The sequence below is a fragment of the Chiloscyllium punctatum genome, chromosome 20 (assembly GCF_047496795.1).
Source record: "Chiloscyllium punctatum isolate Juve2018m chromosome 20, sChiPun1.3, whole genome shotgun sequence".
NCBI classification, from domain to species: domain Eukaryota; kingdom Metazoa; phylum Chordata; class Chondrichthyes; order Orectolobiformes; family Hemiscylliidae; genus Chiloscyllium; species Chiloscyllium punctatum.
In genome coordinates, this window is record NC_092758.1 from 40,272,100 (window position 1) to 40,288,628 (window position 16,529).

The following is a 16,529-nucleotide window of genomic DNA, read 5'->3' on the forward strand; positions in this document are numbered from 1 at the left end:
TAAATCTCTTCTGAACCTTCTCCAGCTTAAAGATTTCCTTCTGAAAACTGGGCGTTCAGAACAAGACACAGAATTCCAGAAGAGAACTCACAAATGTCCTGTACAACCTCAACGTGACATCTTGGATTTGAAACATTGACTCTGTCCCTGGATATTGCCAGACCTGTTAAATTTCACCAGTAATTTCTGTTTTTGTTTCAGAATCTCCAGCATCTGCATTTCTTTGTTTTAACTTATTGTTTTATTCTTAGTTCCTCTAAATGCAATAATGGGAACATTTTTTAACAAAAGAATTATTATACTGCTTTAACATTTCATAGATTCTGTATTGTTTAATGTAAAGAATCAGTGAACCATAAGTTTTAATAAGTTGTAATGTTGGAGAACTGGCCACTTTGTTTTTACATATAAATGTCATTTTTCAGGAGGCCCATCTGCCTGCTTTAGTCATTGACCTTTCCTCGATTTCAGGTGATATCTACTCAGGTTCGCAAGTTCCTGCCATGGGTCCTCATATGAATTAACAGGCCAATTCCTGACCCACAGTTCTTAGCCACAGAAGGTCAAGCTGTCCCATGAGGTAGTGGCATCCAGATTGCAGGAATTGCTTCAATTTTTTTTTCCTTCTCTACTACTGCTCTGCCTCATCAGTAAGATGTTGTGACTCAAAATGTCATGCCATTTAATGGGCAAGTTGAACCATTGGGGCAAGCTCCTCCCAGTTATTAGTGTCAATACTGTCACACTTTAAGGAGAGCTTCAGAGTGCTTCCTTTATCTTCTCAAACATTTACCATCTATTTATTTATTTATCTGTTTCTTCATTATATTATCACTTGTACCTAGATACAGTGAAAAGTGGATAATGTCACCATGTTACAGCACCATCTTGAATTACAAAATAAGTTACTTAACAATTTACATAAATGGTAAAATGTTGAACAGTTTGCATAAATGGTAAAATATTGAACAAATTAGTATTGAATTAATATTACTAAAACTGAAACAGTTCATCTTCACCTCTCTGTGGACTTCACCCTCTCTCTGAAAATTGGAGAATATTTGAGAGTTTGAAAAGGAGGGCCTGGTAATGAAGATGCTTTTTTGCCATCCAGTGTTCAATGTATCAAAATTGATTTTTTTAGGAGTTTTGCCTGAATACTTGTGGAACCAGTTACAAGAAGCACTGCAGAATTTGTTTGAAATCCTTCCCATTGAATACTGAGAGTGTGACAGGGGCTGAATGATGATATTACTTGATCACTTTTGTGTGTTACTGATACTGTTACTGATCCAGATCTCACTGCTGTACAGGAGTGTAGTGCCAACAACTACTCTGTGCAGTAGGACTATTGTTGACATGTAAAAGTCTTGGTTGTTAACGATTGCCTGTTTCAGTTTGACAAAGATGAGCACAGCTCCATTGGTGCGTCTTCTCATCATCGGTGGCCTCTGCAAGAGGTGGCTGTCAGAATGTCATAAATGCTCAACATAGCCCCGAGTATCTCTCAGAGAATGTTTACGGGGTGCTGGAATATTTGGTTGACCAAGTGTGGGTTGATATGAGTTTTGGCAACATTCAAGAACAGGCCAAGTCTCTTGTATGCAGAATTGAAAAAAAATTGAGGGACTTGCAAATCAAATGAGCAACAACCCTCCAGGTTATCTCCATTCCAAAGGTCACGTATATCGATGATGTTCAACTCAATTTTAGCATGTAGCTGACTAAAGTTAAAATATTTCCCATCTGCGCAATATTTCATACACCTTTGATGAAGTAAGTAGCTAATATAGCAATCTCTGGGTGTACACTATCCTATTAGCTGGACCGAACCACTCGAGATGCTGGATATAGTCAGGGGAAGTTGGTTTGGGAGTGTTCAACATAGACTCTAACGACTTGACATCTCATGACATTAGACTCAACATAAGCAAGGAATCCTCCTACTGATTATCAACTACCATACTTCCTCCAACTAACTAACAAGTACTCCTCCATTTTGAAGGCTACTTTGGAGATACATCAAAAGTGGCAAGGGCACAGAATGTACTTGCTGGATTTCAGAGTAATTTAGTGACAGTATCACTCCTGATGAAGATGGTTGAGTCCTAAAGGGCATTGCTGTTAGACTAGGCCACTGGAAGGTGGTGAGAGAACCAACAAGAGGAAAGAAAAACTTCAACTCATTTATTTGTCACAGAAGTACCTCGTCATGACAGTAGCAATAGAGGGATCAATGGTGGTCCTTGTTGATATAAAGTCCGCCTTCACATTCAGGATATCCAGTTTTTCAATGCTACCATTGTACTGATAGTTGTATTCATATCATTCAGAATTGGAAAGAATTCCTTGGACTTGCAGATTCTGTGATCACAACCCACAGAACCTCACGGTTTACTGGGTCAAATGTTTTGGTCAGATTGAAAAATGTAATGAAGAATTCTAGTTGGTGTTCATGGCATTTTTCATGGAACTGTTGTGCATCAAAGATGATATTTGAGGTTTCTCTGGAAGTTCTAAATCTACACTCTGTATTTGGAAGGATATCCCCAGCTCGTAAAAGATTATTCAGGAGAATGGATTTCAGGATTTTCCATGCTGTGGACAAGAAGGAATTAGTTTGAGAATTTCCAAAGCACAATTTTTCACCTTGTTGAAAATCTTTCCAATTATCATAATCCTGACAGGGATTAATTATTTTTCTTCCCAAATGTATGAGTGTTGATATGAGTAAAATTCATTAACTTTGAAAACCTCAGCTGGATTACTGTCAGTATGACAGGCTTTGTTATTTTTCACCTATTTTATAGTTCTGCTGTCCAACTGATGTTGGTTCACCAATAGATTCCACCACAAGGTATTGGGCAATAGCCTGAAGAGAGTCTGTTGTCACTTTAAATTCACAATGAAGGAATCACTCCAAATGTGTTTTTCCAGTATTGACAGATGATATTGTCATTCTTAGGAAGCGAAGCACAATCCTGTGAGCAAAGTGGATACTGTTCATTTGTCTTTTGTCAGTAAGTGGCCTTGCATATCATGATGGGAACTATATAATTGGATCTCTTGGGCTTTCTCTTCCCACCACATGACATTTATCATTTCGGTTTGTCTTTGTGCTTCAGACGTGAGATGCTGTGATGCTGCCTTCTTGGTTTGCAATCTTGGCTTATTTTCTCAAGCAATGAAAGCTGCTCATTTTTGTTTTTGGGGGTCACCTCTTCCAGCATTGTTTCCATCAAATCAGCCTTGTTGACAATAGCCCAGGCACAGGAGCCTGTTACTCCTGGCTTCATTTTTGATCCTCCTGTTCTGGGATTGAGTTGGATGTATGCAGAGTTTCTAGATGATCCAGGAGTTGATATCCTTTGCCTCAGAATGCTTCCATGTAGTTTTACTTTTGTCTGCCCAGAAGAAGGTTTTGGTCTAAATCTCGAGTGACTGAGTGAGAATGTTGAGTGTTTGTTTGAACTAAACCATTCTTTGTCTACAGGGGGATATCATTTGTATTGGCTTTTCCCACCCTCTTTTCTTTCCCCATGGTTGTGTTCTAGGCATTGGAGTGAAGGCCAACCCTGCTATCAAAGTCCCTCAGAAGGATGATCTTTCCTCCTTTTGGGGTAACAATGAAAATTATATCAAGTTGAGGTAGAACGTTTCCTTAACATCTTCATCGGAGTTGAGGGTCAGTGAATAAGCACTGATAATGGTGACATATTGATTATGACTGAGTTGGTGGAGTGTTATCAGTCTTTCATTTCTACAATTGAGATCGGCAGTGTGCCAAAGAGCCTATTCTAGATAGTCAACTCCATGGTGACAAAGTTCATTTATCCAGTAAAAAGTAGACCCCTTTTATGTCCCTTCAAGTGCCCCTTCCTAGGAAAGCAGATCTCACTGAGGGTGCTGAGATCATTATGGAGTATGGGTAGCTCATGCAATTATAGTTTCTTTTTCTTTCTAGACGCTCTCCCATAAGGTTATCCATGAGTATTCTAACATTCAAGGTTCCAAATTTTAATGTTTTCTTTCTTTTACTATAAAGATGGTAACTCCACAGGAGACCCCAACAAGGAGAAAGTGGGGCAACCAATCCTGAGGGCACTTTTTCTAGTCCTTCCTATTTAGGTTGAGTGGATGGAATCCTGAAGAAGATAGTCAATCACAGATACTGCTGCCCAAAGATAGCTCTCTCCAACCACTTCCATGTATCTGTCACCGCGGTGCAAATGTCTGACTAGAGACGCCCAAGTTCACAGCCCCCACCGTCCCCAGGGACAATTTACCATCAACTGGACTCAGCAAATGGACCCTGGTAGAAGAACGTGAATGATTTTGTTTCGGGGGTGAAAGCTTAGGCCACATTGCTCACACAAATTTTACTGGTTGGTGTCAGTTTTCCGTGATATGGCCAACTTTGCCACTGCAACATTCTTCCACTTGTGCAGCTAGTGAGACACATGCGGTGGATCAATGAGCAATGTGGGCTATGGTGAGATTAATGGAAGAATCCGACGAGATCCAGCAAGGACTATCTCAACTCATGAGCTGCTCAGTGCATCTTTTCTCCTTTTGCCCAGCTAAGGATCAGTGAGTGGCCAATTAAGGGGGAATATAGTTTGTTAAATGCCTTGTTAATGTTCTGGCTTGCCTCATTAATATTTAGCTTCCTATCTTGCCAAATGCATGATACAACTGGACATTGAGAATTCTTAACATGGAAGTCAGAGTGCGTGACTTCAGTTTGCCACTTCTTACAAAGGACCACCATATTGGAAACAGGCCTCACTATCTCAGGACATGCTCCATTGGCATTGGCCACCCACATCCCATGACCATGTGATTGTGCATCTGATATATGCTGGCATTTATGATTCCCATGGCACATCTCCAGTATGCTCACACTGTATTTCAGTGCTGCACCTTGGGCTGCACTGGCAACTCTCATTGTAATGCCACAGCAAGGAAACTGTGCTGTGAGGGACACACACCCAGCTCATGGGCTGGACCAGGCTGCTTCTCCGGCCTGTTCACTACTTGTCATATTGGCACAGTAAGTCAAGAGCAGCCTCCATTGCTGGTTCAGGGACTTCTTCACCATCGGTCAGTCTCTCAGGGCAGTCTGCATCAAGGTCCTATCCCCATTAGGGGCAAGGAGCCGAATGTTGAAGTATCCATCACCCATCTTGACTCTTTCTGCCCAGCTGGGGGCTGTCACCCACCCGGAATGAAAGAGAGACAGATATTAAGACAGATGAATGTGGGTGGCACAACTGTTACTTTGGATACCGATGGTGGGTTATCCTGAGCAAGTGAGTAGGCAGTGGGGTGAGCACGCAGGATTAGCGTCGTTAGAGGTTGGGTGAGTGACAGTGAGTGACGGACGAATGATAGAGCGTGAACTTTGTTGTGAAATGGGTACAAAAGCAAAGATAGAGTAGATGTGAGGTATCAGAGAAAAGAGGCTGGCATTTATGCTGGCATAGAGGAGCAGGATGTTGACTTGGTGTGATCCTGTGCGAAGTTGATGTCTCGCGTTTGCATCACCCTGTCTGCCGTATCACCAGGTTGCAAAATGAGCACCAATTTCCCCTACCTGTTATGTCTAGGAGACATGTCAGGAACTGTACAGGTCTGCTTCAGACTAACGCTGTTTGTCTGGGTGCACAGTGTGCTTTTAAAGTTGTTGCAGGTACAAGAGATGCAAGCCTTTTGATGAATAAGCATTGTTGTTCCAGAAAAGGCATGTGCAGTAAGATTTGACTAGAGCTGGGCACTGGACACCATTGGGTTATGGGAGGTAGTTAATGAGGTGTAGAACATAGAACATAGAACATAGAACAATACAGCACAGAACAGGCCCTTCGGCCCACGATGTTGTGCCGAACTTCTATCCTAGATTAAGCACCCATCCATGTACCTATCCAAATGCCGCTTAAAGATTACCAATGATTCTGACTCTACCACTCCCACGGGCAGCGCATTCCATGCCCCCACCACTCTCTGGGTAAAGAACCCACCCCTGACATCTCCCCTATACCTTCCACCCTTCACCTTAAATTTATGTCCCCTTGTAACACTCTGTTGTACCCGGGGAAAAAGTTTCTGACTGTCTACTCTATCTATTCCTCTGATCATCTTATAAACCTCTATCAAGTCACCCCTCATCCTTCGCCGTTCCAACGAGAAAAGGCCGAGAACTCTCAACCTATCCTCGTACGACCTACTCTCCATTCCAGGCAACATCCTGGTAAATCTTCTCTGCACCCTCTCCAAAGCTTCCACATCTTTCCTAAAGTGAGGCGACCAGAACTGCACACAGTACTCCAACTGTGGCCTAACCAAAGTCCTGTACAGCTGCAACATCACTTCACGACTCTTGAATTCAATCCCTCTGCTAATGAACGATAATACTCCATAGGCCTTCTTACAAACTCTATCCACCTGAGTGGCAACCTTCAAAGATCTATGTACATAGACCCCAAGATCCCTCTGTTCCTCCACCTGACCAAGAACCCTACCATTAACCCTGTATTCCGCATTCTTATTTGTTCTTCCAAAATGGACAACCTCACACTTGGCAGGGTTGAACTCCATCTGCCACTCCTCAGCCCAGCTCTGCATCATATCTAAGTCCCTCTGCAGCCGACAACAGCCCTCCTCACTGTCCACAACTCCACCTATCTTTGTATCATCTGCAAATTTACTGACCCACCCTTCGACTCCCTCATCTAAGTCATTAATAAATCATTGGCGACCTTTATTTGGTAAGATACAGTAAGGAATCTCTGTATGGCAAGAATCCCTCCAATAAACTCACTGCAACTTGCTGTTAGCCAAATCAATCTTTCTTCACTTGTTCTGCCATTGAGGACTTCCATTTTGACTGGCCACAGCCCCTTGACCTTACCAGCTCCTGACTGCATCGCTGTAGGGATCATCAAAGCACACATGCCCTTCCATCACAGCAAGTGATAATCCACTCCTGTTTTAGTAGGCTAATGCTAAATTGCAATCCATAGCTATTTAGAAGTTAATTAAGCCATAATGTAGACATGTTTTACTCACTTATACTGTCTGTCTTTTAAAGATCTTAAGACAATATGATAACGTAAATTATTAGGAATTTATTGATTTTTAAATTTCTCTTTATTCTTTTAGGACGATTATTTCAGAAGCTGGAATCCCAGCAAGCCATTTGATCAAGGTACAACTTCTTCAAATCCTAAAACACTGAAATCTATAGATTGTTAAGTTATATTAAGAAACGACCATCAATATTGAATTGAGGTTTGAGCAGGTGCATAATAATTTCTTTTTAAAAATTAAGTTTACTTATCTCAGAAATATGAAAGGACTTGCACATGATTTTTAAAAGTACATTTTTTGCTTTAAAATAGCATTAGTTTTTAAAATATTATCTGTTCAAATGTAATTTAAATCTTTTCAAATTTTGCAAAGAAAAGGCGTAAAAGTAACACTGCTTGGGTTTTTTGTATTACGCAATGTAAAAATTGTTGTGTGAGTATGAATATTGAAGCAGCCTTTGAACTGTGCTGGAAGAATCTTCAATTAAATTGATTTTTGTGAAATCCGCAAGTATTTTATGAGCCTGGCAGTGTGTATAATTATCAGAATCAATATCTCTTATTTCTTTGTTGGTCACAGATACATTCACAGAGATACATAATTCTTGCAGATGTAGACCAATCATTGTGGTGGTTTTATTCTTTCTAAAACATGTGATTTGAAATGTAGTGCATGCAGAAAGACATTGTAAGTGAAATTATGAATACAATGAGCAAAATGATAGCAAACTAACAGATTTTTCCTTTAAATTGATTTTCCTTCAATAACCATGGCTTGTATCTCAAGGACATTATCTAAGAATAGCTGTAAAATGATGAAAGGCTGACAACACAAATTCATTCTGTCACTTTTAAGTAAAGAGTGTTTAAGGAATACTCCAGTTTAGGAGGAGGAATTGTTGTGTACAGTTGGGCCTGGATTTAGTCCTTCCTTTGTGGTAACCACAGTGGGCCTGGATGTTATCTGGTGTCCTTGGTGGTCAACTCAACCTGATTCCACAGTGGCAAGCTCATTGGTGTGTGTGAGACAGGCTGACTCACTGGATTACATTGGCAGAGGTCAGCTCCAATGCTGGGAAGCCTAATCCTTTGATGGTTCTGCAGAACCATGCTATATTTAAAGTGCTACCAATTCAGTGTTTGTGCTGGAAATAGTGCATGTTTTTCTGATAAAACTGTTCAGTTTAAATCTTCAAATGCATTTTAAAATTTCTAATGCTCCTAATAGATAGGAAACCTCAGGGAGATGATCCCTGTGCAATCACACTTTTCATGGCATCAATGGGTTCAACTGAGATCTGAATGTTGTGGAGAAGCCAGCGCTCCTCCTCCAGCGCGTCGAAGATAAAGACATTAGAGATGATCCCCATTCTGCATGACCTCTGCACTTCCACAGTCTTCCACATGTCTTGCTCTTCAGAATTCAGACCTGTGATGGCACTTTAAGGAATGGTCCCTCTGCATCTTGGTGATTCGCTCCCCCTTTAGATTTTGGACCCAGTATTTTTGCATTCTGCATTTCCTGTCAGAAGCTCTGCCCCTCAGAATGTCAAGTTTCTATGCAAACAAAGCTTTCCAGAACAATCTATCAACCTGCAACTCAACTTCCTGGAAATCCAAAGGACCGTACCAGTGAATCATAAGTTGCCAACTCAGCTTTCACTCACTGGGTTTTTGAAGTTACGTGTGACTTGAATAAACTTTATTAGATTAGGCAGGCACACCATATCAAATTTAAACTATAGACTAGTGGGCAATTAAGCATATCTGTGAATTCCTGCCATTAGTGAATGAGTTACTTTTTACCAACTCATTTAATTGTTTACGGTTTTCCCAATGCTTGAGGTTTGATTAATAGTTTTCTACACAATTCTCCATGCCCACCCACCATGTGTAGCAGCATATAAGCATAGGTGCAGAGTAGGTGTTACCAGCAGAATGTAGGTCAGCCAAAGGCCTGTTAGTTTAGTTGCCTTGACGGCTGGTTAGCAAGGCAACTGGGGCCAGCTTAATTTCTATACCGACTGAGGCCACTATGAAGGTCCTGTCTTCTTGAGCTCTCTCCATGTCTGAAGTGTGGTGGACCACAGGTCAAACCATCACCAGTCATCTCTCTGTTTTTCTCTCTCTCTCTCTCTGTCTCTCTCTCTTTCTCTGTCTCTCTAGTGAGAGAACAGCTCTCTAGTCCTCTGGGATTATGGCGACTTTATCTATAAATCAACTCTAACTGAAAGCAGGAATTTGAAAGCAACACACAGACATTTTCCACAAAATGGAAAGACAATAGTAGACCAGAGTTTGTGGACTGAAGTTGTTATTCACAGTGCTGAGTCCAGAAAGCTGTAAACTGTCCAAGTGGAAGCAGAATTTCTGTTCTTCCAGCTTGTTTCACGGCTGGGACAGAAACGTGAGCACAGATGGATCAGCAAGATTGAGAAGGAGAAAATTTGCGGTTGCTCTTTACCAGGGATGCAAACAACTGAGTAAAATAATTTGCTTTAATGTTGGTTTCGGGACATTACTGAGGCTTATGCTTAAATTGCCACATATCAATTTATTGGAACATTTAGTTCGATTATGTTTCAGTTAAAATAATTGAAAAATCAGTTGTAACATACTGTTATTGAATTCAATCAACTGGTCAATGTAACAAATAATCATGTGACTTGAAAATGAATGTAGGAATTGCAGCTTTGACAAACCATGATGGCAAGTAGAAAATGCACAATTAAGCATACTTTTTTTAAAAACTTCAATATGTTAGGAAAGGGATTAGTCTGTGCAATTATATTCTGGTAAACTGAAAAGGTAGGAAGTGGGAGATGTAAGTGGACCCCAGAGATAAAGCACCAGTCTGCAATGCTGCAATGTATAATTTGGTCCAGTCAATTGCAGAATTTGGAGGCAGACAGTACAGCCTTCATCTTTTTTACAACTGCTATGAGCAGATGAGCGAGGATCATTTGACACTCCTCTTTTTAATCACTTTTCAATCGGTTGGAACAAATATTTAATTTGTTTTAGCAAGCAATTATCACATTGAAATTAAAATGCAGTACCAGTCAAAATTAAGTAACCAATTACAAGGTCTTCTTGCATGAAAGAAAGAGGAGTTTTATTACCTACTGTGACAACATTATGGTTTTAAGAAGCGTATTTTGTTCTGGTTTTTTCATGAAAACAGGTTGAGATGGAGGCGCTGAGTGGCTCAAGCCAAAAAAACTAAACAGATTGTGAGGCCTTGAGATTTTTTAAATGTTTGAACAATAGAAACAAGTTGAAGAGGTGCGGTCAAGCTACCACGAACCAGGAGTTTAGATTAGATTCCCCACAGTGTGGAAACAGGCCCTTTGGCCCAACAAATCCGCACTTATCCTCCAAAGAGTAACCCACCCAGGCTCATTTCCCTACGTTTACCCCTAACTAATGCACCCAACACTATGGGCATTTTTTTTTAGCATGGCCAATTTGCCTGACTTGCACATCTTTTGGAATGTGGGAGGAAACCGGAGCACATAAAGAAAACCCACGCAGACACTGGGAGAATGTGCAAACTCCACATGGGCAGTTACCCAAGGCCGGAATCGAACCTGGGTCCCTAGCACTGTGAGGCAGCAATTTTAGTTTAATTTTCAGTAGCTGTTGGGGTTTGAAAGGTGCTATACATTTCTCCCTACTGTAGCAAAATGCTTGAGTTCTCTCTCTCTCTCTTTCTAAGTTTTCTCTTGATGTTCTTTCCTCATGGACTGGAAGATTGCACGTGAGACAATCTATTTTACTGAATTTGCCCTTGCCAAAGGTGTGCCTAAGGGACGCTGCTTTATTGAAACAGTTGCTATTTAGTTGCTAAGTAATCTATTATTCTATTAAATTTTCCATTAGAGTTACATTAATCCAATTCTTCTTTCTTTTGTTTGCATTTTAGTTGTAGTGTAAGAATGAAGTGTGTTTTGCTTCAAGCCTGGTAGTTTGACCAATCGAATTGCACCTGGAACACAATGCCTTCCACTTGCTGTTAAAAATAAGAAAAACTTGAAGTCTAGGCTATCTTCTTAATATATTTTGACAGAGTTTGATCTGGTCCATAACATACTAACTGAAAAAAAACAAAAGGGGACATCAAACACAAATACTAAGTTTAAAAATGAAGTAGTGTCTGGTGCAGACAAGAAGAATAAAGACTACTTAGCTTAGAAGTTCTTAGAGTCCTGGTGTGTTAGATTTGTAACAGAAGATCAAAGATGTTTAATTGTTGACTAGTACTCTTTCTTGGCAGTTTGTTCATATCTTCAGGTTATAGATGAATTGTGTTATAGATCAGACCAAACTCTTTCAGAACATGTTTGGACTCTTAACTTTTTCTTATGTTAAAGGCAAGTGCCAGGCGTTGCATTCCAGATGCAATTCGATAAGTCAAACTATCAGGCTTGAAGTAAAATACACTTTATAGTTAAAATACAGACAAAACAAAAATAAAATAATTGGTTTAACTGTAACTCTATTGAAATACTTAACAAAATAATAAACTACTCATTATCTGTTCCAATATAGAAACATCCAACAAGAACAACTTGGCAAAGTCAGTAAAATAGATTGTCTCACATGTAATTTTGGAAGCAGAGAGAGACCATCAGTCTTTAACTGTAACAGAGAAAGGAAAAAGGGCTTCCATATCCAGATTCAAGGTCCCAGCAACTGCTACTGAAAGCTAAACTAAAAGTCTTGATTCTGTGGGAGCTTGACCCCACCCATTCGGACTGCTTCTATTGTTCCAACTTTTTTTTTTAAATCCCAAGGTTTTATAAGCTGTTTACTGTATTGGCTTTGAGCAGACCATGCGGTACCTCTGTCTCAACCTCTCCTCATAAAGAAACCAGGACAAAATACATCTCACAAAGTCATTGTATTGTAAGAATTGTTGATCCCCCAGTTTACTTTTTCATTGAAGCTGTCTTCCAAGATGTTCAGAGAAATAAGGGGAGAAAAGTATTTCCAGTTCTTGTTACAAAATATAGATTTGTCTTCTTTCACTCTGTTGTTCAAAAGCAGCTGCTGTTTGTAACTCCCAAGTCTGCATTTATTGTCCTTCTAAGCTAGACAATTGAAGACAACCTGTGATGTTCTAGATGATCACTTATCATACAAGGTTGAATCAAAAGAGGAAATGCAGTTTACTTGACACTGACTCAATTTCTTGGATTCAAAATCTGTTGGTAAAGTGTTACATTTTGTGCGTGTGGTTTGTCCTTTTCTTAAAACCAGTTTAGATCATGAAATGGTTTCACAATTAAATTGTGAAACTTAAAATCTGATAGACCACTGTCATGACACAATACGGAGACAGTTGTCCACGCATTGTAGCAATGCAGGAATAGCCCTCAGAGTTCAGACAATGTACGGCACTAACACTCTTCACCATTTAGACAATGCACTAAGTTCTCCAATGGTTACACAACACATAACATTCCCAAACATTTAAACAATGTACAGTGCGAACATTCTCCATTGTTTAGACAAAGTTTATTCTGATACTCTTGCCGTTTCACAAAGTAGAGAACTAATAACAAAGGATGCAAAACAGAAGAGTTGTAAAAGTTTCATAGAAGAATTATATTGGACTCTGTTCCTCTGATGCTGCCAGACCTGCAGTACTGAGTTTCTACAGTACTTTCTGTTTATATTACAGTGCTAACACTGTCCACAGTCCAGAGAATAGTAACCTTCTCCATGTTCAGGCACTGCACCTGACAATGCAACACAAACACTCCTAAGTTCAGATTTTAACTTCTTGTTTGCCTGAACACTAGCTTCACCTTGGTGGACAGAGTTAAAATTTCTTCTTGACTTTTAGCAGCACCAACAAGTTTGCTTTTTTTTAATTGCTTGGCAGTTCCAAGGTACTTTAAATGGCAGTGTTTCGATTTCTTTCTTTTTAGGAGTAGGAAGGATGTACAACAGTGATAACCAGTCTTCCTTTGTAAACTGACACCAGTTATCCTAGGAGATGTCAGGGGGAGAAGAGAGTAGTTGATAATGTCAACCTTAATACCTTGATGCAATCTTGGGGGGATTGGATCAACTCACCAACAACACCACCTTACCTTTGTTGAATCTACCATTGATTTCAATGGAATAAAATTGGGCAATGGTCTACCCTATCAAGTTACTGCCCAGACAGTGCGATTGAACATTCCAGAGATCTAATGACAAGAGAAGTATCATTTGCATGGCAAGGTAGCTTTTGAAAAATTGTTCATGTAAATCAAGGATCATTTCCATTTATATATCGATTTTATATAGTGGAGCACCAGTACTACAGGTACAATTGGTGAGTCTTTCAGTAAAACAAATACTTTACCTCTGATGAAAAGCAAGATTGATAACCCTCTTCAAAGAAACTGGAATTTTATTTCCCTGTAGTGTTTCATGGGATGCGGTACGGTCAGCATTTCTTATCCACCACGAATTGCCCTTGATTTGAGTGGTTTGCTATGCCTTTCTGAGGGCAGTTAAGAATTAATTGCATTACTGTGGGTCTGCAGTCACATGTAGGCCAGACTGTTTAAGGATGGATAATTTTCCTAAAGGGCCTTAGAGAAACAGATGGGTTTTACAACAATTAGCAGTTGTCTCATGGGCATCATCACTGAGAATGGACATATATTTCATATTTGTTAATTGAATTTGATGTTTCATGAGATTTGAGCCTGTGTCTCCTGAGCATTGCCAAGTGATCTGTACCATTACTCAAGTGTCAAAGACAACTCTGCAGGAGTTCCTCAGGGTAGTGTCCTGGGCCCAAACACCTTCAGCTGATTCCTCAATAGTCTTCCCTCCATCATGTCGTCAGAAGTGGGGATGTTCATTGCGCAATTATCAATGTTCAACACCATTTGCGTCTCCTCGGGTACTGAAGTAGTCCATATCTAAATATGGCTGGAACTGAACAGCATCCAGGTTTGCGCTAACAAACAGCAAGTAACATTTGCACTACATTAGTGCCAGGCATGGCAGTCTTAATGGAGAGGGAATCTAGCCATCACTCCTTCAAATTCAATGGGGTCACCATTGCTGAATCCCACACTGTCAACGTCATGGAGGTTACCATTGACCAGGAACTGAACTACAAATACCATGGCTATGACAATAGGTCAGAAGTTAGGGATCCTACAGGAATAACTCATCTTTTTTTTAAAGATTAGATTAGATTACTTACAGTGTGGAAACAGGCCCTTCGGCCCAACAAGTCCACACCGCCCCGCCGAAGCGTAACCCACCCATACCCCTACCCCTACATCTACATCTACCGCTTACCTAACACTACGGGCAATTTAGGATGGCCAATTCACCTGACCTGCACATCTTTGGACTGTGGGAGGAAACCGGAGCATCCGGAGGAAACCCACGCAGACACGGGGAGAATGTGCAAACTCCACACAGTCAGTCGCCTGAGGCGGGAATTGAACCCAGGTCTCTGGCGCTGTGAGGCAGCAGTGCTAACCACTGTGCCACCGTGCCGCCCAACTCTTCTGACTCTTCAAAGCCTGTCCACTACGTACAAGTCAGGAATGTGCTGGAATATTCCCCAACAACATGCAATATGCTTTGTACGATCCAACCTGCTTGATTGGCAACATACCCACAAACATTCACACCCTCCACCACTGACACTCAGTAGCAGCAGTTTGTACCATCTACAGAATGCACTGCAGAAATCCACCAAGTCTCTGAGACAGCACTATCTAAACCTATTACCTTCTAGAAGAAGACGGATAGAAGATACATGGGAACAGTACCACATGCAAGTTTTCCTCCAAGCCACTGACCATCCTGACTTGGAAATATATCACTGTTTGTTCAATGTTGCTGACCCAAAACACGCTCTGTAATGGCATTGTGAGTTCATTTAAACTGCAACTAATAAAGCACCTTCACAATGATAATTTGGGATTGGCACTAAGTGTCCCAGCCAGCGATGCTCACATGCCGTGAAGTCAATAAAAAAGTAACATTACCAGTATGCTGTTTCTTGAACAGCACCCAATTATTATAGGTTAAAGCAATTCTGAAAGTTTTACCTTCAAACTATTAAGCAATGTCATATAAACTTTTCAAATCTCATTAATTTATACAGAGAGAAACCATTTGCTATACTGACACATAGCATGCAAGCTGTCAAAAGATTTTTCATAAATAACAGGTTTTCCATAAGGAATGTGCACAATAGCAATAAAGCATTCTTCCTGTATGAGAAAAATGATCAAAGGATTAGATTATGTACTAAACTAACAATTGTACAATAATTTTCCTTTTTAAAAAAATGTGTGTGAATGGTGTCATGCTTTATCATCTCGATATTGATTAACTTTCATGGGAAACTCAATTTTCTCTCTCTTGCCTTCAAGAGAAAAGTTTACGCGGTTTCATGATATGAGAAACATCTATTAAAATCACTTTTTGTAGCAGGTAGTGCTGTCAATAAATACATTAGTAAGGCTGTACTTTGGCTTCTGTTCAATATACTTCTGGCCTGTGGTGGCAAACGGATTTTTTTTTCTGATGCTTGAAATAATAAATTATCATCATTGCTTCCATCCTCTTAATAATCACTTCTAATCCCAAATCACTTCACAACTAACTTGTCTTCATTTTACCACCTATTACTCTTTCAAGTTTTTATGACACAATTTCTTACCTCAATAGTTTCTCATTAACACTGTAATTTGGTTCCCCTTGTTTAGGCATTATCCCTTGTGTTTATAATTATTGAAATCATTCCCTTATCTACACCATTTTATCCAGCCAGTGCCTCGTCTTTAAACTTGCTTTATGTCTGCAGTCCTTAGAGATGTGATCACTTTCCAGTTTTGTGGTTAACTCTCCATATTATTGTTTTACAATTCATTTTATCCAATTTCTGGCCTGGAAGTAACACCAGAAATGTCTATTGTGGCCACAGCATTCAAATCCACTTCCCCTCAAGTGCATCTCTATGCAGTTGAACAATGTTCTACCAAGTTTTGCTTCGATTTGACTGTTCAAATGCAACCAATCCATCACCAATAATGATGTTACCTCCAAATTTTGCATGACCCACCTCAGGAATGTCAGAAGTATTATTCTTCGGCTGCTTTCCCCTGTTCATCAATGTATTTCCCTCAGTGACTCCATATGTATACAGATTCCACCAATTCTCTGTTTCACAACAGTCCCTGTGGTGTCAGATTGCATAGGTGAAAGTGAGGACTGCAGATGCTGGAGGTTCGAGTCGAGAGTGTGGCGCTGGAAAAGCACAGCAAGTCAGGCAGCATCTAAGGAACAGGAGAATTGATGTTTCAGGCAAAAGCCCTTCATTCCTGATGAAGGACTTTTGCCCGAAACATTGATTCTCCTGCTGCTCGGATGCTGCCTGACCTGCTGTGCTTTTCAAATGCCACACTC

General features: G+C 40.2%; 1 protein-coding gene across 3 annotated transcripts in view; it reads left to right on the top strand.

The window, feature by feature from the left end:
• The window catches only part of LOC140492061 (testican-1-like), a 538,140-nt gene that overhangs the window by 169,872 nt on the left and 351,739 nt on the right, over positions 1-16,529 (top strand). For all 3 annotated transcript variants that reach the window (XM_072590727.1, XM_072590726.1, XM_072590728.1), the window contains one exon: positions 7,162-7,207. In XM_072590727.1, the coding sequence (XP_072446828.1) occupies positions 7,162-7,207 (46 nt within the window). The remainder of the gene's footprint in view (positions 1-7,161; positions 7,208-16,529) is intronic.